Source organism: Lissotriton helveticus, chromosome 1_1, assembly GCF_964261635.1.
Source record: "Lissotriton helveticus chromosome 1_1, aLisHel1.1, whole genome shotgun sequence".
Taxonomy (NCBI): domain Eukaryota; kingdom Metazoa; phylum Chordata; class Amphibia; order Caudata; family Salamandridae; genus Lissotriton; species Lissotriton helveticus.
In genome coordinates this window covers 1,704,320,296-1,704,341,355 of record NC_136057.1, presented here as the reverse complement: position 1 = coordinate 1,704,341,355, position 21,060 = coordinate 1,704,320,296, and the positions used below count along the sequence as shown (strand labels likewise).

At 47.3% G+C, this 21,060-nt stretch overlaps 1 protein-coding gene across 1 annotated transcript in view; it reads left to right on the top strand.

The window, feature by feature from the left end:
- Window positions 1-21,060, top strand: part of TNS2 (tensin 2) — a 345,025-nt gene that overhangs the window by 132,674 nt on the left and 191,291 nt on the right. The window contains exons 6-10 of the mRNA XM_078689072.1: window positions 9,453-9,502; window positions 16,854-17,025; window positions 18,403-18,453; window positions 18,815-18,937; window positions 19,676-19,740. Of these exons, the coding sequence (XP_078545198.1) occupies window positions 9,453-9,502; window positions 16,854-17,025; window positions 18,403-18,453; window positions 18,815-18,937; window positions 19,676-19,740 (461 nt within the window). The remainder of the gene's footprint in view (window positions 1-9,452; window positions 9,503-16,853; window positions 17,026-18,402; window positions 18,454-18,814; window positions 18,938-19,675; window positions 19,741-21,060) is intronic.

Here is a 21,060-nt window from a genome sequence, read left to right as displayed (position 1 = left end):
CTGGGGAGAGCCAGTCTTTCACAATTTAGCTCTAATGAAGGAAAACAACATGGAAAAAATGATTGCTTTCGCTGATTTTGGCTCCGAGGAGTGCAGAGTCCCATCTCAGTGATGTCAGAGTGGCAGCAAGGGCTGGGGAGGTGCTGGTCACAGGAAGAGAGGAGCAAGCTGGGCGGGGGACAAGGGGGGAGGAAGGAGGGGTGTCTGGGGAAGTGGGGTGTAAGGGAGAGGGAAAGAAGGATTGCAGCTTGAGGACAAATTGTGTAAGTGAGCAGGGAGACAGGAGGGGAGGCGAGGAGTTAGAATAGTAAGTGATGTGAGAAGGGCAGGAAAGAGGGTCATTAGGGAGAGAGGAATGAGAAATGAGGGAAGGGAGGTTTGAGGAAGGGATGGGTAAGTGAGGAACAAAGTTTGAGAAAGCAAGGAGTAAGTGAGGGAGATGGGGACAGAGGAAGGCAAGGAAGAGGGGCGAAAGGGAGAGAGAGACGAGGGGAGTGTGAGAAAGATTTGGACGAGGAGGGCGAGTGAAGGAAATTTGGAGAAAGTGGAGAGTAAGTGCGAGAGGCGAGGATGGAGACAGGGGCAGAGGAGGGCAGGTTACAAGAGGGAGTGAATGAGGGAGGAGAGGTGTAGAGTAGTCTGGAGAGATGAGGGAAGTTTGAGGAGAAGTTGCGTAAATTAGGAGGTGACGAGGAAAGATAAAGTAACAAAGGTAAAAAAGGCAGGGAACGTAGTAAAGGCGGAACCTGCTAGAAGAAGATAGGAGTGAGGAAGAGAGAGTTGAGAAGGAGTAAGGCAGGAACACACGAAAGAGCAGGGACAAGTAGAAGTAAACAAGAGGCGGCGAATCAGAGAGGGAGAGGAGTAATTGTGAGATGAGAAAGGAGAATATGGTAGACGGGAAGGTAAACCAGGAGAACATGGTAATTGTAATTTAGGTTTACAAAGCGCATTATCACCCGGAGGACTCTAAGCGCTGTATAGAGGGCGCAGCGTAGACAGGAAGGTAAACCAAGAGAAGGTTTAGGAAGAGTGTGTAGGTGTGAGAGAAGGCTGTGTGTAAGGAGGTTGGGTCAGGCTGGCAGCTCTTAGAAGGCTGTGTGTTAGGAGGTTGGGTCAGGCTGGCAGCTCAGAGAAGGCTGTGTGTAAGGAGGGTGGGTGGGACTGGCAGCTGAGAGAAGGCTGTGTGTAAGGAGGTTGGGTCAGGGTGGCAGCTGAGAGAAGGCTGTGTGTAAGGAGGTTGGGTCAGGGTGACACCTGAGAGAAGGCTGTGTGTAAGGAGGTTGGGTCAGGGTGACACCTGAGAGAAGGCTGTGTGTAAGGAGGTTGGGTCAGGGTGACACCTGAGAGAAGGCTGTGTGTAAGGAGGTTGGGTCAGGGTGACACCTGAGAGAAGGCTGTGTGTAAGGAGGTTGGGTCAGGGTGACACCTGAGAGAAGGCTGTGTGTAAGGAGGTTGGGTCAGGCTGGCAGCTGAGAGAAGGCTGTGTGTAAGGAGGTTGGGTCAGGCTGGCAGCTGAGAGAAGGCTGTGTGTAAGGAGGTTGGGTCAGGGTGGCAGCTGAGAGAAGGCTGTGTGTAAGGAGGTTGGGTCAGGGTGACACCTGAGAGAAGGCTGTGTGTAAGGAGGTTGGGTCAGGGTGACACCTGAGAGAAGGCTGTGTGTAAGGAGGTTGGGTCAGGGTGACACCTGAGAGAAGGCTGTGTGTAAGGAGGTTGGGTCAGGCTGGCAGCTGAGAGAAGGCTGTGTGTAAGGAGGTTGGGTCAGGCTGGCAGCTGAGAGAAGGCTGTGTGTAAGGAGGTTGGGTCAGGGTGGCAGCTGAGAGAAGGCTGTGTGTAAGGAGGTTGGGTCAGGCTGGCAGCTGAGAGAAGGCTGTGTGTAAGGAGGTTGGGTCAGGGTGGCAGCTCTAACAAGGCTGTGTAAGGAGGTTGGATCTGGCTGGCAGCTGAGAGAAGGCTGTGTGTAAGGAGGTTGGGTCAGGGTGGAAGCTCAGAGAAGGCTGTGTAATGAGGTTGGGTCAGGCTGACAGCTCAGAGAAGGCTGTGTGTAAGTAGGATAGGTCAGGGTGGCAGCTAAGAGAAGGCTGTGTGTAAGGAGGTTGGGTCAGGCTGGCAGCGGAGAGAAGGCTGTGTGTAAGGAGGTTGGGCCAGGGTGGCAGCTCAGAGAAGGCTGTGTGTAAGGAGGTTGGGTCAGGCTGGCAGCTCAGAGAAGGCTGTGTCTAAGGGGGTTGGGTCAGGCTGGCAGCTCTTAGAAGGCTGTGTGAAAGGAGGTTTGGGTCAGGGTGGCAGCTCAGAGAAGGCTGTGTGTAAGGAGGTTGGGTCAGGCTGGCAGCTGAGAGAAGGCTGTGTGTAAGGAGGTTGGGTCAGGGTGGCAGCTCAGAGAAGGCTGTGTGTAAGGAGGTTGGGTCAGGCTGGCAGCTGAGAGAAGGCTGTGTGTAAGGAGGTTGGGTCAGGGTGGCAGCTCCGAGAAGGCTGTGTGTTAGGAGGTTGGGTCAGGGTGGCAGCTCCGAGAAGGCTCTGTGTAAGGAGGTTGGGTCAGGGTGACACCTGAGAGAAGGCTGTGTGTAAGGAGGTTGGGTCAGGCTGGCAGCTGGGAGAAGGCTGTGTGTAAGGAGGTTGGGTCAGGCTGGCAGCGGAGAGAAGGCTGTGTGTAAAGAGGTTGGCTCAGGGTGGAAGCTCAGAGAAGGCTGTGTAAGGAGGTTGGGTCAGGCTGACAGCTCAGAGAAGGCTGTGTGTAAGTAGGATAGGTCAGGGTGGCAGCTAAGAGAAGGTTGTGGGTAAGGAGGTTGGGTCAGGCCGGCAGCTCAGAGAAGGCTGATGTCTAAGGAGGTTGGGTCTGGCTGGCAGCTATTTGAAGGCTGTGTTTAAGGAGGTTGTGTTGAGCTGGCAGCTCAGAGAAGGCTGTGTGTAAGGAGTTTGGCTCAGGCTGCCAGCTGAGAGAAGGCTGTGTGTAAGGAGGTTGGCTCAGGGTGGCAGCTCAGAGAAGGCTGCGTGTAAGGAGGTTGGGTCAGGCTGACAGCTCAGAGAAGGCTGTGTGTAAGTAGGATAGGTCAGGGTGGCAGCTAAGAGAAGGTTGTGGGTAAGGAGGTTGGGTCAGGCCGGCAGCTCAGAGAAGGTTGTGGGTAAGGAGGTTGGGTCAGGCCGGCAGCTCAGAGAAGGCTGATGTCTAAGGAGGTTGGGTCTGGCTGGCAGCTGTTTGAAGGCTGTGTTTAAGGAGGTTGTGTTGAGCTGGCAGCTCAGAGAAGGCTGTGTGTAAGGAGTTTGGCTCAGGCTGCCAGCTGAGAGAAGGCTGTGTGTAAGGAGGTTGGCTCAGGGTGGCAGCTCAGAGAAGGCTGCGTGTAAGGAGGTTGGGTCAGGCTGGCAGCTCAGAGAAGGCTGTGTGTAAGTAGGATGGGTCTGGCTGGCAGCTCAGAGAAGGCTGTGTGTAAGAGGTTGGCTCAGGGTGGCAGCTCGGAGAAGGCTCTGTGTAAGGAGGTTGTGTCTGGCTGGCAGCTCAGAGAAGGCTGTGTATAAGTAGGATAGGTCTGGGTGGCAGCTCAGAGAAGGCTGTGTGTAAGGAGTTTGGCTCAGGCTGCCAGCTGAGAGAAGGCTGTGTGTAAGTAGGATGGGTCTGGCTGGCAGCTCAGAGAAGGCTGTGTGTAAGAGGTTGGCTCAGGGTGGCAGCTCGGAGAAGGCTCTGTGTAAGGAGGTTGTGTCTGGCTGGCAGCTCAGAGAAGGCTGTGTATAAGTAGGATAGGTCTGGGTGGCAGCTCAGAGAAGGCTGTGTGTAAGAGGTTGGCTCAGGGTGGCAGCTCGGAGAAGGCTCTGTGTAAGGAGGTTGGGTCTGGCTGGCAGCTCAGAGAAGGCTGTGTGTAAGAGGTTGGCTCAGGGTGGCAGCTCAGAGAAGGCTGTGTGTAAGTAGGATGGGTCAGGCTGGCAGCTCAGAGAAGGCTGTGTGTAAGGAGTTTTGCTCAGGCTGGCAGCTCAGAGAAGGCTGTGTGTAAGGAGTTTGGCTCAGGCTGCCAGCTGAGAGAAGGCTGTGTGTAAGGAGGTTGGCTCAGGGTGGCAGCTCAGAGAAGGCTGCGTGTAAGGAGGTTGGGTCAGGCTGGCAGCTCAGAGAAGGCTGTGTGTAAGTAGGATGGGTCTGGCTGGCAGCTCAGAGAAGGCTGTGTGTAAGAGGTTGGCTCAGGGTGGCAGCTCGGAGAAGGCTCTGTGTAAGGAGGTTGTGTCTGGCTGGCAGCTCAGAGAAGGCTGTGTATAAGTAGGATAGGTCTGGGTGGCAGCTCAGAGAAGGCTGTGTGTAAGGAGTTTGGCTCAGGCTGCCAGCTGAGAGAAGGCTGTGTGTAAGTAGGATGGGTCTGGCTGGCAGCTCAGAGAAGGCTGTGTGTAAGAGGTTGGCTCAGGGTGGCAGCTCGGAGAAGGCTCTGTGTAAGGAGGTTGTGTCTGGCTGGCAGCTCAGAGAAGGCTGTGTATAAGTAGGATAGGTCTGGGTGGCAGCTCAGAGAAGGCTGTGTGTAAGAGGTTGGCTCAGGGTGGCAGCTCGGAGAAGGCTCTGTGTAAGGAGGTTGGGTCTGGCTGGCAGCTCAGAGAAGGCTGTGTGTAAGAGGTTGGCTCAGGGTGGCAGCTCAGAGAAGGCTGTGTGTAAGTAGGATGGGTCAGGCTGGCAGCTCAGAGAAGGCTGTGTGTAAGGAGTTTTGCTCAGGGTGGCAGCTCAGAGAAGGCTGTGTGTAAGGAGGTTGGCTCAGGGTGGAGAGAGGAGAGATATAATGAGTGAGAGGTGGGTAGAGAGTGGGGAGAAGACAGAGTGAAATGAAGATTGTCGTAGTCTAAATCGTCTAGTGCAGCATCCACACGTGGCTGTGTCCATCTTGTCCAACGTATAGTCAAGGATGTAAGTATTGTTTATATGTGTATGGGCATAGTCTTACTTCGTTCCTGTGGGAAGAGAAGTGATGCACTTGGTGCAATGTTTTTCACAGGAGACTGTATTAATCTACAGGTTGGGTCACTGACACATTCACCAAACCTGGCTACCACATATTGGAGTTGCGATGCCTATCAATAGTTCTTGAAATCTGCACCAAGCATACAACTCTTTCCCGTGCTTCTCCTATCATTTTAAGTATTATACGTGCTGTCCCGCCTTCCCATACCAGCTTCTCACCATCGCATCTAATCATTGGAAAAACAACTTGGGATTTCCATCAGAATATGTTGTAGCACACATAACACTCTAGTTTCGATAATCATTTTCCTTAGTACTACTCGCCCCATCAGTGAAAAGGAAAACCCCAACCATCTGTAAATGGACGCCTGGAGACTCTTATATATGTATCACATACTTCCATAGGGTCATGCTGAATCATATTCATCCCCAAGTTGGTGACTCTTGTCTTATGCACTTCAATTGGGTTGCAACACGTGTCTTCGGTCTAGGAAGGGGATATAAAACTGGCTTTGCTAGAATTAGCTGAATGAGAGACACCGAGTGAATGCTTCACTCAGATCATACCGTTTCCAACATAAATCACAAATTTACTGTGTCAAAATGTTTGTGTTCAACAAGGCTAGCCGTGCATATGGTAAGTATGTCTTCCCAGGGTGCCCAACACTGGAAAAGCTTTCTTAATATTTGGGGTGGTATTGCGACCACCTATTAATCCCAAGTCATTATGATGTATTATTAATCCTCCACTGTCCTAGCTATTCGTTTTGCTAGTATCCTATCCAGAACTGTATAATCAACACAGATCATTAATTTGGGCTTATAGGAATCACATTCAGAGGTGTCTTTACCTTCTCTTATAAGTACCAACACCATTGCTTCCTTTATGGTATCTCGTAGCTTCCCTTCGAGGATTGTTTCATTGTATATGTCCACCAGTGGGCTAGTATTTCTATGTATTCTTTATAAAAAATAATCTAGTTAACTATTGCTTTATCATGTTCTGCTGGTATTCATGTGTCTAGGGGTACATTTAATCCATTCATCTGGTCTTCTTTCTGAGTTAGGATCGTTGCTTTTTTGTTTCGTTCCTGCGCTTTACATAGTGCAAACTTGACCCAAAGGTATCGGGTATCAGAGCACTTTACATGAGCACCAGTTGCTTACACAAAGACAAATTCATTTTTGTTAGGCATAGGGAGATTACGTGATTTTCCAAAATCACAGGATGTTGAGCATCTTTGCTGAGACTCGAACCTGGATCGACTGCCCTAACCGTTAGGCTAATCTTCTTTCCTCAAACAATTTTCAGCACTTATACTTGTGCCAGTTCCATTTAAGCCAGGATAGTACAATTCGTGTCTGCATCATTTTGTTGGCTGTATAAGTTGGAGTAGTACTCCATGGATCTGTTATTGATTGCTGCTTGTTCAGTCAATAGATTTTCTTCATTGTTTCTTATTGTTTGGATTGTTGTCGGTTCTTTTCTCCTATTCACTAGCTGTGCCACAAAGTGGTCAGGTTTATCATCACTTTTGTGTTGCAGTTCAATATATTGTCTGGAATCGCGCTTCCCCAATCAGTCTCTAGCGGCAGCCTGCTCCTCTCTTTTTTTGGCTGCCTTAGCTCTCTGTCATCACTTCCCTGAGGTTTCTGCATTTCGATTTCCTGAATTTTGTTTTCTAGTTTCTTCACAGTCTGTGCCAAATCCCGCCTCTCCCCATATGATGTGCTCAGGCATTTCCCACATATTGTGACCTTAAAGGCTTCCCATAACGTTCCAGCAAATGCCTTAGATTCTGAGTTGAGGCTGAAGAACTCCCTTATGGCTTACCATATGTTTTCTCTGTAGGTTCTGTCGAGCAGAAACTTAGTTTGAAGCCTTCAATTTGGTAGCGGTATCAGAGCTCCGCCTATTCCCCATTAATATTGTAATGGAACACTAAGAATTTTTCAAACACAATGCCATTCTCACTGTGCAAAAAATATTTACAGAATGCAAGGTCAACATTCTCCCGGCCCATAACTAGATCTCACAATTTTTATGAACAAGCACAGCTGCTTGACCGTTCCAACCCATTTGCTTGAACTGGCGCAATTTTTATTTAATAAAAACAATTCTTGTTTTTGCTTGAGTGCCCATGCTGCCCTAGAACAGTCAAACGCTGGAGATGTTCCCAAGTGACCATTCCTAGATGCCTCTCCCTTTTCCTAGCCCCTTCTTGGTTTCCCATTGAGCCTCTCGAGTTGGGGACACTGGGGTTAGAAGAAGGGTTCGCATCTGTTACATTGAAAAACTGCGAATTCACTCCATTCTGCTCACTGGGGCAAGCATCCTTTAATGCTAGGCAATGTGATGAACTATGAGATTTAAAGTTTCCTAAAGCAATACAATTCCAACAGAAACAATACTAAATCAGCCACAAGGGCAACTGGGTCCATCGTCATTCACTTTTGCTTTAATTCCACCATTCCTGCAAAGGATGATCATGCATCGATTCAGACCCGTGTCCCTTGATCACACACACGTACCCAATTCCTCTGAGCATTTGTTCCCAGAGCGACATCCTGGGAGGAACGAACTTCAGTATCTTAAGTACTCCTTCTCTAAACTTGGCAAAACAAGTGCTCTGACTGACACGTTCAAGGCCATGGGTGGTGCCCCACTTCATGCCACACTTCCTCTGGATCACTTCCAAGCAAGCAGGGCTCCTTTGTGTCCTAGTGATAGCAAAGGGCCGGGAAGCATCCAAAGGGCAAAAGGGTGAGATCCCAACAGCCCTTCATGGCTTTATAGCGCCTTGAAATTCCTTTGAGGCAATTCTGCCTCACACCAGTGATGCACTTCCTTCTTCCAGGGCAATTGCGCAAATTAGTGTGAAAGTGGGGAAATCCAGAAGTGCCACCAAAGCAACTCATGCGTCACTTACATTGATCCACCCGAACTTCAGGGGATATGGATGTCTCCATCTCAGCTTCAGCCTAGACATGCAGCCACTCCATGGGGATGAGATAGAGGGGGGTCCTTGGTAAATAATAATTTGGGATCTCCATCAAGGGCCTTTAAATCTTCTTTCAACCATAGATCCAGTTCATGCTGTTCAGGTGAGTGGGTGTTTAAGAGCCCAGGAGTTGATGGGAGAAATTAATCAGATGCAGAGTGACTTGTGTAGGCCATGGTCATATGCGAGGTACCTGTTGGTCATTTTATCCTTTGAATTATATGGTAGGTGTGATCGCTTGCGAGAGCAAGGGAGCAGTAAACAAAAGAATAAATGAAAAGAAAAGACGAGAAGAGTGAATGGTAAAAATGTGGAACAGGGTCAGAGTGTGTAAAACACAGAAAAGACTGGAACAGTGGTGGAGAGATGAACAAGAGGAGAGGATGAGGACTAAGTGAAGGGGAAGAGCGGTGCGGATGACCCTGCACTGCTATTGTGCCTGGAGACGGTGAGAAAAAACACACCTGCCAATTTTAGAACTTGTGTAAAATGTGGACAATCCACTCCTGTGGAAGCATTCATTTTGTTGGTAATAAGGTAAAAGAAAGCGTAACATAAGTAGTAGCTCCAACTTTGCAAGAGGACACAGTTGAGATGGCAATCAGTACAGGTGGATGAATGGGTTCTACTATTCCAGAAACTGCAGCTTCTTGGACGCCAAAGGAAGGAGCAGAAGTGTTAGTCTGAAGAATGCACCCCATGTAAATAATTCGCTTTACACCCTCTTTACAAATCTATATCCGTCCAGCTCCGCTTATTACCAAATCCCTAGTCTGACTGGAGTGTAAACCCTCCCGGATGGGTTTGTGTCTAAAGCATTCAGTCTCTATGACATTTCAAGGTGCTTCACTGGCGCCCGGGCCACGTTCACTCACCTGAACCCCAAGGTGAGACCTTGGACTCCCCGCGGCACTGCCCCTCCTTAGCCTACGTTTAAACACAGATATGTGGAACACGCACGTAAACTAGAGATGAAAGTGCTACAGAGAGGGCTGCAAGGAGAAGGCAAAGAGCCAACCCCAGGACTTCAGGGTGTCAGGAAGGTGTGAGGAGCAGCGAGAGAGAGGAAAGTTTGAGAAGGTGAGGAGTCTGTTAGAATGGAGATAGATGAGGACGAGGAAGAGAGGAGGAAGAAAGCAGAGGAAGGAAGATAAAGTAGGGTCTAAGTGAGTAGTGGATGAGGGAAGAATGGCTGGAAGTCTGAACAAGTGGGGAGCAGGAAAGTGAGGTGAGAATGGAGCTAGAGGAGGATGAAGAAGATAGGAGTTAGGGAGAGGAGAGATGGGAAAGTTTGAGCAAGATTTGTATTACTGCGAAGAGACACAGAAGTTTGGGTTCTTAGGAAGCGAGCACAAATATGAGACAAGAGAGTAGTAAAGTAGAGGTAAGAGAGAGCCTTCTATTAGGCCAGCACAAGGCACTAGGGCAGAACAAGCATGAGACATTCTCAAGATTCGTTCAATGGATGCCAAAGTATAGGCAAGAAACTGAGAGTATTCAACTTTTTTTAACTTTGCTTTTATTTACAGGGTTCCACAAAGTCCTTAAACAGCCCGAAGCACAGGAGCACACTGCCCAGGTAAGTCTTCTGCCAATCATCGCATTTGAAGAAGACACTGCAGCCAATTACTCTTGTCAAATTCATAGTTGATGTTTGCCATCAATCGGACAAGTCAGTTATCTCGGCCAATCAAGTAATGGTGCAGTGGGAGAGCGAAACCACTTGGGGAAGTGAGAACAAAGGAGTCTATGCTTCCAGCCACTGGGGCAGTGGAGCAGTCAGAGAAACCGATAGAGGTGGCAGACAGAGAACTCCTGCATTGGTGACAGAGTACGCAGAGTACCCTGTCCTCCGAATACTTGTTCTGTCTGCTCTATTTTGAGCTGGGCGTACTGCCAGGATCATGCCGACGGAGTAAAATGTACTCTTATCAGCGTAAACCATCTTCTGATGATCCGAGGTGGTACTGGCCATCCAAAGTAAACCATCCAACCACCTGTCCTATTTACAGTTGGCGATAGAATATCTTTCGTTTTTTTACTATCCGTCAACACCAGGAATATCCTAGCAGTGAGGCTAACATTTTTAAAAACGACATACCATGAGAAACAAGCATTTGCAATGCAATAGGTCTCGCATTAGGGAAGTTTGAGCTATGGGGATTGTAAATGACACATTTTTTGTTTATGTGTTGGTTTTGAAAATAGCTAAATTAATAGCTTTGTCATTTACAATGCCAATAGTTATAACTTTCGCAAATGTGACACCTATAGCATTTGTAATGCAATAAGTGTTGTATTTACGTGAATTAGATGTATTGATATTACAAATAACAATGGCTTTTATTTTTTTTATAATTAATACTTAAATAAAAGTTATTGTAATTTATAATGGCAATAGCTTAAACTTTTGTAAATAACCTTTGTGAAGATTATGTTCAGTGTATTTTATTGTGACAAAAATCCAAGAACAGAAGTGAAAAATTAACATCTTTTTGTGACATTTGTAATAAAGCTTGAAACATTGAGAGAACATATTTGAACCAGTTGTTGTTGAATGGTTGCACAGATTGATGCTGTGGGGGCGCGGAGTGACGTTGTGGTGGCGACGAGTGATGCTGTGGCGTTCAGTGATGCTGTGGTAGCGCATAGTGATGTTGTGGTGCCCCTGAGTGATGCTGTGGTGGCCCTGAGTGATGCTGTGGTGGTGCTGAGTGATAATGTGGTGGTGCTGAGTGATAATGTGGTGGTGCTGAGTGGTGCTGTGGTGGTGCTGAGTGATGCTGTGGTAGTGCTGAGTGATACTTTGGTGATGCTGAGTGGTGCTGTGTTGGTGCTGAGTGATAATGTGGTGGTGCTTAGTGATAATGTGGTGGTGCTGAGTGATGCTGAGTGATGCTGGTGTAGCGGTGAATGATGATGTGGTGATGCTGAGTGGTGCTGTGGTGGCGCTGAGTGATGCTGGGGTGGTGCTGAGTGGTGCTGTGGTGGTGCTGAGTGGTGCTGGGGTGGTGCTGAGTGATGCTGTGGTGGTGCTGAGTGATGCTGTGGTGGTGCTGAGTGATGCTGTGGTGGTGCTGAGTGATGCTGTGGTGGTGCTGAGTGGTGCTAAGTGATGCTGTGGTGATGCTGAGTGGTGCTGTGGTGGTGCTGAATGATAATATGGTGGTGCTGAGTGATAATGTGGTGGTGCTGAGTGGTGCTGTGGTGGTACTGAGTGGTGCTGTGGTGGTGCTGAGTGATGCTGTGGTGGTGCTGTGTGGTGATGTGGTGGTGCTGAGTGATACTGTGGTGATGCTGAGTGATAATGTGGTGGTGCGGAGTGATGCTGGGGTAGCGCTGAGTGATGATGTGGTGATGCTGAGTGGTGGTGTTGTGGTGCTGAGTGATGCTGGGGTGACGCTGAGTGATGCTGTGGTGGTGCTGAGTGGTGCTGTTGTGGTGCAGAGTGGTGCTGTTGTGGTGCAGAGTGGTGCTCTGGTGGTGCTGAGTGATGCTGGGGTGGCGCTGAGTGATGCTGAGTGATGCTGTGGTGGTGCTGAGTGATGCTGTGGTGGTGCTGAGTGGTGCTGTGGTTGTGCGGAGTCGTGCTGTGGTGGTGCCGAGTGATGCTGTGGTGGTGCTGAGTGATGCTGTGGTGGTGCTGAGTGATAATGTGGTGGTGCAGAATGATAATATGGTGGTGCTGAGTGGTGCTGTGGTGGTGCTGAGTGGTGCTGTGGTGGTGCTGAGTGATGCTGTGGTGCTGCTGAGTGGTGCTGTGGTGGTGCTGAGTGATAATGTGGTGGTGCTGTGGTGGTGCTGAGTGGTGCTGTGGTGGTACTGAGTGGTGCTGTGGTGGTGCTGAGTGATGCTGTGGTGGTGCTGTGTGGTGATGTGGTGGTGCTGAGTGATACTGTGGTGATGCTGAGTGATAATGTGGTGGTGCGGAGTGATGCTGGGGTAGCGCTGAGTGATGATGTGGTGATGCTGAGTGGTGGTGTTGTGGTGCTGAGTGATGCTGGGGTGACGCTGAGTGATGCTGTGGTGGTGCTGAGTGGTGCTGTTGTGGTGCAGAGTGGTGCTCTGGTGGTGCTGAGTGATGCTGGGGTGGCGCTGAGTGATGCTGAGTGATGCTGTGGTGGTGCTGAGTGATGCTGTGGTGGTGCTGAGTGGTGCTGTGGTTGTGCTGAGTGGTGCTGTGGTGGTGCCGAGTGATGCTGTGGTGGTGCTGAGTGATGCTGTGGTGGTGCTGAGTGATAATGTGGTGGTGCAGAATGATAATATGGTGGTGCTGAGTGGTGCTGTGGTGGTGCTGAGTGGTGCTGTGGTGGTGCTGAGTGATGCTGTGGTGCTGCTGAGTGGTGCTGTGGTGGTGCTGAGTGATAATGTGGTGGGTAATTAATAAAACCACTTATGCATAGCTGGGAGCTGCTTTATTGTAAGCAACAGACATGCTACATGCGCTGCACAACGAGTGTTTGCTTATGGTTTGAAAGGCATGTGGGGCCCCGTTTTTTAAAGGTTAAATGACACACTTTAAAGGCAACATTAGATCCCAAGTGGCAGGCACGCTGTATGCGCTGCAGAACGAGTGTTTGCATATGGGTTGACAGGTGTGTGGGGCCCCGTTTTTAAAAGCTACATTTGATGCTTTAAAGACAGCATCGGATCCCAAGTGGCAGTCGCGCTGTATGCACTGAACAACGAGTGTCTGCTTACAGGTTTAAAGGAGTGTGGGGCTCTAGATTTTTTTAGATAAATTCCACACGTTTAAAAATCCCTCATAACCTCTGCAATATTTTGTTTAAGCTGTAACAGTATTTTTTTTAACTATACAGTTAAACCACAAATAGCTGTATAATACTATATACCAAGCATACACAATTATTAAAAGACATAGGAAAATAAGGCCTACATTTATCGCACAATACATCTTTAACGCAACATTTATAACAAAGTACCAGATGCAGCTAACCTCTGCAACAGGTTTGTAAACAAACGGCGAGAAAAGTGATAAAACCCACGCCCCAGCTCCACTTCTAAAGAGAACACAATTAATTTTATGGTGGACCAAAAGCATAATATAAAACTTATGCTTATCTCCAGGAAGCGCAATAAAGATGTGCGTCTGTGCTCAAGAAAGCATGCCATGCAAGCTACTTTGCATTACGTATCACATGTGCAAAACGCACAGGGCAAAGGAGTACACTATTATATAGCATATACTTGTTTTCTACATTTATATGTTTTCTTTTTTATTAATTATCACGCACACGGACTGCTTATTTTAAACTAAATAGTCCTATTGCAGAGCTCTTCGCTAGCAGTACTACGGATTTTACTTGTAAATATAAAAAGCTCTTATGCGTAAAACATCAGTCTCTGCTGTAAAAATAAACAGATCACCGTGGCGTGTTCGCAATGCACAGCCATAGCTCTACTTAAAATGTATGTTATACCACAGGGTGTAGACATATGTTGTCGGGATGCCAAACATTTTTAAACACAATTGCAGGAGGTGAAAATACTATAGTTTAAATAACCAACCGGTGTGCAGCACCAATAGAGCCCGCGTTTCCCAGAGAGCCGAACCGGTTCCTCAGTTGCATGGCAGCGGTTTAAACTACATTTATGCTAAATCAGAAGGGATGTGGCGGCAACGATACCAAATCCAGTTTTAGCTACCTCTGTGCGCGTAGCTTTGTATCTGTGCACATCATACACAGTACAAAAAAGACATCATTCCGTGCTAACAAAACAAATATGTTTTAGGTAATGTAAATAGTGCTGATAAAAAGCACGGTTACAACTACGGGTGAAATTGGCAATAAGTAAACCTGCATAAAGACGCACACCGTTTAACAGTTAAAAACCTTACATTTTAAAGTGCAAATCTGTAATATACCATAGCTAGGAATGTAATAAACGTAAGTGCTGTTTGTTAGTTAGCTCCGTATATTACCTCACACATAAATGTTTAGCGCTGCTTGAATTGTAAAAATAACTCCTGTGCCTGCCCACTAAAATATGCTTGTTCTTAAAAAAAACATGCGATCCCAAGCAGCAGCTGCGCTGAATACGTGACACAACGAGTGTCTGCTTACACATTTAAAAGCGAGTAAGGCACTCGTCTTTCTTTTTTTTACCAAAAAGTCTATAAAACATCGGGATTGCTAACAAAATATCACACGGAGTAGCGCTGCACATTAATAATAATTTCGAGCACTTTGCTATTTAGATTGTAACAGCGCAGCCTCCTCGATCCTTTTCAATTAGCATCAGCTACAATAGTTATATTCAGGGGGTACAACACGTTTAAAAGCATATTGTCCTCAAAAAAACTCCTGATCCCAAGCAGCAAACATGCGAAATACGTCCGACACAGGTTACAAAGCATATAGAGCCCTCCTCTTTCTATAACTAAATTGCTTGTTTTTAAAAAAAACACATGATCCCAAGCAGCAGCCGCGCTGAATACGTGACACAACGAGTGTCTGCTTACAGATTTAAAGGCGAGTAAGACGTGTAAGGCTATAAAACATCGGGACAGCTAACAAAACCTCACGTGCTTAAACAAACAAGAACATCGCCAAAAGAAACAAGACGGAGGGAAGAGAGGGGAGGGGGGAGGAGAAATGCGACACGGCGGGGAGGGGCAGGCAGGATGACTCAGGGGAGGGGGCGGAGCGGGGCAGAGCGGCATGTGGGTGTGAAGAAGCCGGGCCTTTGAAGTGAAGCTAAGCTTCACTTCAAAGGTGTCGGAGGAATGCGGGCGGCTGTGCACGCGCTTTTAAGCTCAATGCACATGCGCATTGAGCTTAAAAGTCACGGGCACTGCAAGGAATCGCCACGATTCCTTGCAAGTTAGATAAAGAGTCGATGAGCCCCTATAGTCTCGCTTGCTCGATGCGCATGCGCATCGACAGGCGAGACCTAAAAACTAATGGTGTAATAGGCATGGTTTTTTTCTTTTCCAAAAATAAACTCTCACCTTGAGAGTTAGTGTTTGGAAAAGAAAAGCATGTAAACGCTTGGTGTAGGCATCTATCACCAATGACAAGATGTACAGCAAACTTTTCAATGGCTTTGCATGAACTGCTGTGATGGCCAGTCATACGAACCCATAGAGTTCACCGCCGGGTCGACGGTGAACTCTACATTTGGCAGACGGAATAAAGGCAGGGTGGCAGATGTTAAGTCCTCTGCTGTCCTGACCGCCTTTACTCTGTCCGTCAAAGTCCAAATCGGGTCCTAAGTGACCACCCAAGGAGGGCACTGAGTTGTAATTCCAGTCAGAGAGGGGTTAGGGGTTTTTCAGTCTCTTCCAGTTAGGGAATGCAGGATTTGCAGTCTATGTCAAGGAAGGAATGGCCGGGTCACTTCTCGGAGAGTGAGGGAATGGAGAAGTTACATGTCCCTACCAGCTAGGGCAGAGATACTCTAAGTATGGTCAATGGGACGCTTGCGGCCCTCTTGACCTTAACAAGCGGTCCCACTGGTGAACAGCAGCATGGGCTGCTTTTACTTACTAAGCACAAATATTCTGAAAGAAATGTTAAATAAATGGGCAAGCATTTATTTGAAGGTTAACTGACGTTATGAAGTAACTAAGGTGGTGTCCCGCACCACTGAACTTTAGGAACAGATTTATTTTGAAAGATATCTTGAAACAAATGTGTAAAAATAGGATTATATTTCTTCAAAATTCCAAAAAGTGTATTTTATTAACATGAAAAAGAATTTTACCATACCACTGCATTGAGAGGTATTTTTTTAAGGATGTATGACATTACAACGCATGCTTTTACCATGCATGCTTTTACATCGCAGTTTTTACAACGCATACCATTACAACGCATAGCGCTTTGGGGTGCTGGATAGTGAATAGTTTAATTTACTATTCCAACTCCAGTCCCCGTGGATAGTAGGGAAGGTTTTGGATAGTAAATTAAATCTATTCCCTATCCTAGAGCACCCCCCAGCGCAATGCGTTGTAATGGTTTGCGTTGTAAAAGTTGCGATGTAAAAGCACTGCGTGGTAAAAGTTGCGTTGTAAAGGATGTTTCCCATTTTTTAAGTGATAGTTTTCAAACATGCATTGAGAAACATTCATGCCTCCACCACCCAACCTGATAATGCCAATAGCAAACTAAGAGGCAAGTCAGTTGTCATGTGCACCTCTAGGTGGCCTAGGGTTGCTATTGTATGTGGACAACATCATATTCAAGCACAGGAGCACATTCTGAACTTATGTATTTCGAGGTCTTCTTATATTCTATAATGAAGAAAAAGGAGGCACAGTGTAAATGAATTCCTAGGATTAAACAGTTTGGTTAAGGGAAAAGCCGGTATTGATCCCAGGTTTTCTAGTTTCACGTTGCACAATTCAGCCACTAGATCTACGTGCTATGCTTCCTCCTTACACAATCCCTGGTCCACCCAGACCCCGACCGCAAACCTGATTTCATGGATTTGTTCTAGCTTTGCTCTCTGAATCAGATATGTTTTTCAGCACTATGTGGTTGGGTTCACCTGCTTTCTGAGTGAATTGGTTAGGTTCCTGCTCTATTTGTCAGCTATGTTTTTGCTCTGTGTCTCTGTTTCTTCTGTCTTGCCCTTTGAGTCAGACATGTTGTTTCTGACTGAGTTGTTGGGTTCCCCTGATCTCTATACGTTGAATGGTCCTGTTCTTGCTTCGTGAGGGTATCACTTCTGTTCTTATTTCGAATGTGGGTTGGTCCGGCTTCGTTCCCTGGAGGTCGGTTCTTTCCATCATTCATGCGGTTGCATACTCCCCTGATGCCTGCATGCTGGGATACTGCTACCCCATGACCTCTGGGTCTGGTGGGGCGCTCTGGTTTGATATGTGCTCCCCTCCCCAAGCCCCTAGGAGCTTGCACCGCACCCGTTGCTCTAAAGCGAGCACTAACTGTGCCTTGTCATTGCAGAAGCTTCAGCCTTGACCACGTGATGGAGCGTAACTATGACTTCGACCTCACCTACATCACAGAGCGTATCATCTCTGTTTTCTTCCCTTCCGCCCTGGAGGAGCAGAGATACAGGAGCAATCTTAAGGAAGTGGCCCAGATGCTGAAATCGAAACACGAGGACAAATATCTGGTAATTCTAAGTTATTCATGGGCAGTTTTACGCTTTGGCATTTTGCTCCATTGCATAGTTTCCCACTTCTTTCTTTCCTGTTGCCCAGTTGTATTTTTTTAATAACATTTTAGTCTGTTAAGTTGATTTGATTTCAGAAATTGAATTTTTCCATAATGCTTCATTAGGGTATATATATATATTTTTGTGTGGTTTGGTAACCGTATTTTAAAGATGTACCTTCATTCTTCAAAGTACCATAAATCGTAAGGGAAACAAAACAAATGTTTTCCATTAGGTACCCGTTCCAAAATTGGAAGCAACCGCGATTTTCCAAAATCATGGGCCCGGATTTTGAATCCATTCTCAGGTTTTGCATTATGTTTCTGAGCTGAAGAGCTGTGTTAATTGAATCTGCCACTAAAGCACAAAGAGTGAGTGAACTACACTGATTGTGTAGGGGCAGGCCTTTAGCTGTTTTTCACACACATAAAGTGGTCATCCGGCCACAGTTTGGTCTGCCTTCTTTTTTGACGCCCACAATAAATAGCCCGTAAAATTACTTAAAAAGTGAATTATCGCTCATTAATTTCCGGGAAAGCAGGAAAAGCTCTTAAGAATTTGTACAGATGTTTGAATTAATATTTAAATGACTTTTCGCGAAGGACTGCTGTGTCCTGGGATGGATTGCATGTATATATTTATGTCCTTCCGCACTTTCTACTCATTGTAGGCATTTTTGTGCCGTATGGTTTTATTAACTCCCCTGTTTAACTTTCTTCTTTTCTGTCCATTGAACTCTCATCCTTCTTACATTATCTGTGAGCGCACGGCAAGTGGTCTCTCATATGATTTAATACACAGCGTCATCTGCTTCGGATTTTTTGTGCAGATACCTATTTGTGTTTTAGCAGCATCCCTTTGGTGTGAGAATTTGCATCTTATACTGGGTAAGTGAGAGGCTGGAGCTCACTCCTGTTATGGGATGTCGCTCTTTTGTTAGGCAGAAAGAGCACGAGCCATGCTCAGAGGCCCGTCTATCAGTGACGGATAGAAACGACTGACCGTGGCCACTGACAGAGTGTACCGGTTTGGAAATTCATACTGTAGAAGTTATTTCCAAGAAGGCTTCCTCCCTGTTTCTACATTACGTCGTTTCACTCTTTCAGAGTCCACAAGCTTCCTTTCCTCTATAGATCTTTTGGAGACTGGTCACGCTGCCACGCCTGGTGCCTTGGCTTCCTCTTGCACACAGCCCCTTATCTACAGTACACGTTCTGTTGTCTCCCAGAGTATGCTTCCACGCAGTAGCCCTTGGCGTTGGGCTTCTTCTTGTGACACGGCTAGTGATGGGTTGTCCACCTATAACTGCTAACAAGCTGCCTACTTGTCTTCCAGCTCCTCAACCTGTCGGAAAAGCGCCATGACATCACTCGGCTGAACCCCAAGGTGAGACCTTCTCCATACCCAACTGTTTCTTTTCTCTCCCCGATTGTCTTTCCCACCAGATCTGATTCTTTTACCTATCTATCTATATTCCTCACCCACTCCTTGAGGGGAAGGCTCCTACTGTATGTGTGCAAGGAGTCCTGGTTTCTGTATTTATTCCTACAACTCACCTTCTGTTCGTACGTTCACCCCCCCCCCCCTGCTGACTTTCACACTCTGTTGTTTGGTACCCCTACACCTTCTCCTTCATTAACACTGCCCCTTCAGTCAGGTGAAGCTGGTTGGATTTGACGCGGGCCGGATGTGTATTTACATTGTGTCCGTCTTCTGTGTTTTCCCTGTTTCCCCGTGTGTGACGCAGGTTCATGACTTTGGGTGGCCAGATCTGCACGCGCCTCCACTGGATAAAATCTGCTCCATCTGCAAATCGATGGAGACTTGGATGAACTCTGACCCCCAGCACGTGGTGGTCCTGCACTGCAAGGTAAGAGCGTTCTCGGTGAGGCCTCGTGTTGTTGGTCTCCTTGACAACGGCAGACAGGGGGTTGTGACGTAATAAATGACAGCTGCGGTGCCGTCATAGGCGGTGGCGGGGCCCGGCAGCAGACGGAAAGAGGCAGGGCAGACGACAGACCTGTGAGAGGTGTATGAGCATTGGAGAAGCACGGGGTGGGGGTAATGGTTGGACTGTGCGTGAATGACCGTCATTAGTGACTGCTGGCTTGTAAGAGAGGGTGGGTGAGTGTTAGGTTTCAGCACATCGAGTCACATGGTGCACTGGAAACTGACAAGATAAGAGGCAGGAAATTGGGTAAGAGAAGGTAGGGAAGAGTTTGATTTATGATGCCCAGTGATTGGTTGGCAGTTGAAGCAAAGAGTGGAAGTGACGTGTGATTCAGCATTCGGGATGATTGTTGGAATTCCGCACATTGTGTTACAGCAGAGGATTTGACAGATAGTGGGCAGCTAGATTACAGACAGTGAGTGACTTCTCACTGTAGTAGATCGGTTTAGTGTCATGTGAGATGGTAGCAAGTGGCATGAAGCCAGTGTGAAGAAAGGTGAGCAACAGTCTGCTGTGCAGTTGTAGCGCCACAGACGTTAGAATAGGTAGGTGATGGGCAGATAGTGGGTGAAAGGTGGTAGGACAGTGAAGGAGTGTTGCTTTGCTAGTAGTGGTGGAGCTCTCTGACTTGACCTCGATGTAAATTTCTTTTCTTAGGGAAACAAGGGAAAGACTGGAGTAATTGTTGCTGCCTATATGCACTACAGCAAAATCTCTGCCAGGTAAGGGGATCTAATACTATGCCATGCACGTTCTTACCAGACCTCTGCGAAACACTCTAATCTAAACAATTTCCTACTCATCCTTTATATTGAATTCCCTGCACAAAACCCCAGAAACAAACCACCCCTAAAATTGATAACCTCACACACCCACCCTGAACATTGACCTCCACACCAACAGTTCCAGAAACAGACCTATTGTTCACAAACACTCAAAAACAACTGTAAACACACTATCCTAAAGCAGACCTCCCTAGAAACAGAGCCCCAAACATCCCACACCCTGAAAACTGACCTCCAATCAAACTATTCCACAGATAGACCTCTGCACAACCCCCAAAATAGCTCTTCCCATGCAGTATCTGAGAAATAAACATTTCTGGTGGATACTTCTAACTGCAGATTCTGCACCTTTTCAATATCCCCAGTTATGAGGCTGGATCCGGAAACTCAAAATCCAATGGTTCTGCATACTGGCAGGCGGTTCCATGCAACTCTGCGCCAACTTTGTTCCACTCCAGAAGCTCAGAATGGAGACACATATAAGTGTCACCCATGCATGCTGACATACGTTTCTTTCTGTCCATGCCTTCAGATGGGGGTCCGAGCTCCGCTCCTCTCTTTTCTTCACTTTGTGAAGTGATTTTTTCATCTAATATTTTCCAGTGTGCAAGGTAACATGTCAAGCCTTAAGACTACAGGGTTTAATCCAGGGATTGTCTCAGACAGATGTCTGGGACATATCCCCATGAGGGGTGTCTTTGGTGTTGGGGTTCGGTTTATGAATGCAAGGCCTGCGACGAGTGCGACCAGATGAACCTGAAGACCATTCATGATCATGTGGTGTAGCTTTAGGTGGCGATGCACCACAAGACTCCAAGTAGATACTACCCCAGTTCGAAGTCGGAGAGCAGACCCACTCCTGAAGTTGTTCCCACAGCAGATCACACTCATAGTCGAAGTCTTCAGGAAAGTAACAAAAAAACATAAAAAGTCCAATTGGGATTCAGTCCCTTTAGCCTTTCTTGTTCTGCACAAATGGCATGATGGTGTCAAATGCTTCCAGGTTTCACTCCCGTTTTATTGAGGAGCTGATTCTGTCTTTGATCCCAATTCAGTCTTGAGTTCCTGGATCACATGGGTGACATTGCAGCAGATCAAAGGCTTTCATGAGGCCATGCTGAGCCTCTTTGGCACACTTGGGCTTCCTTTGGAACACCTCTTGTCACCAATGATCCCCTGGGGCCTCCAGTCGGGTTACCACCTACGAGTCTGCCTTTGGTGCTGTATGTGGTCCTTGAACCTGCTTCAGGTTCTGCA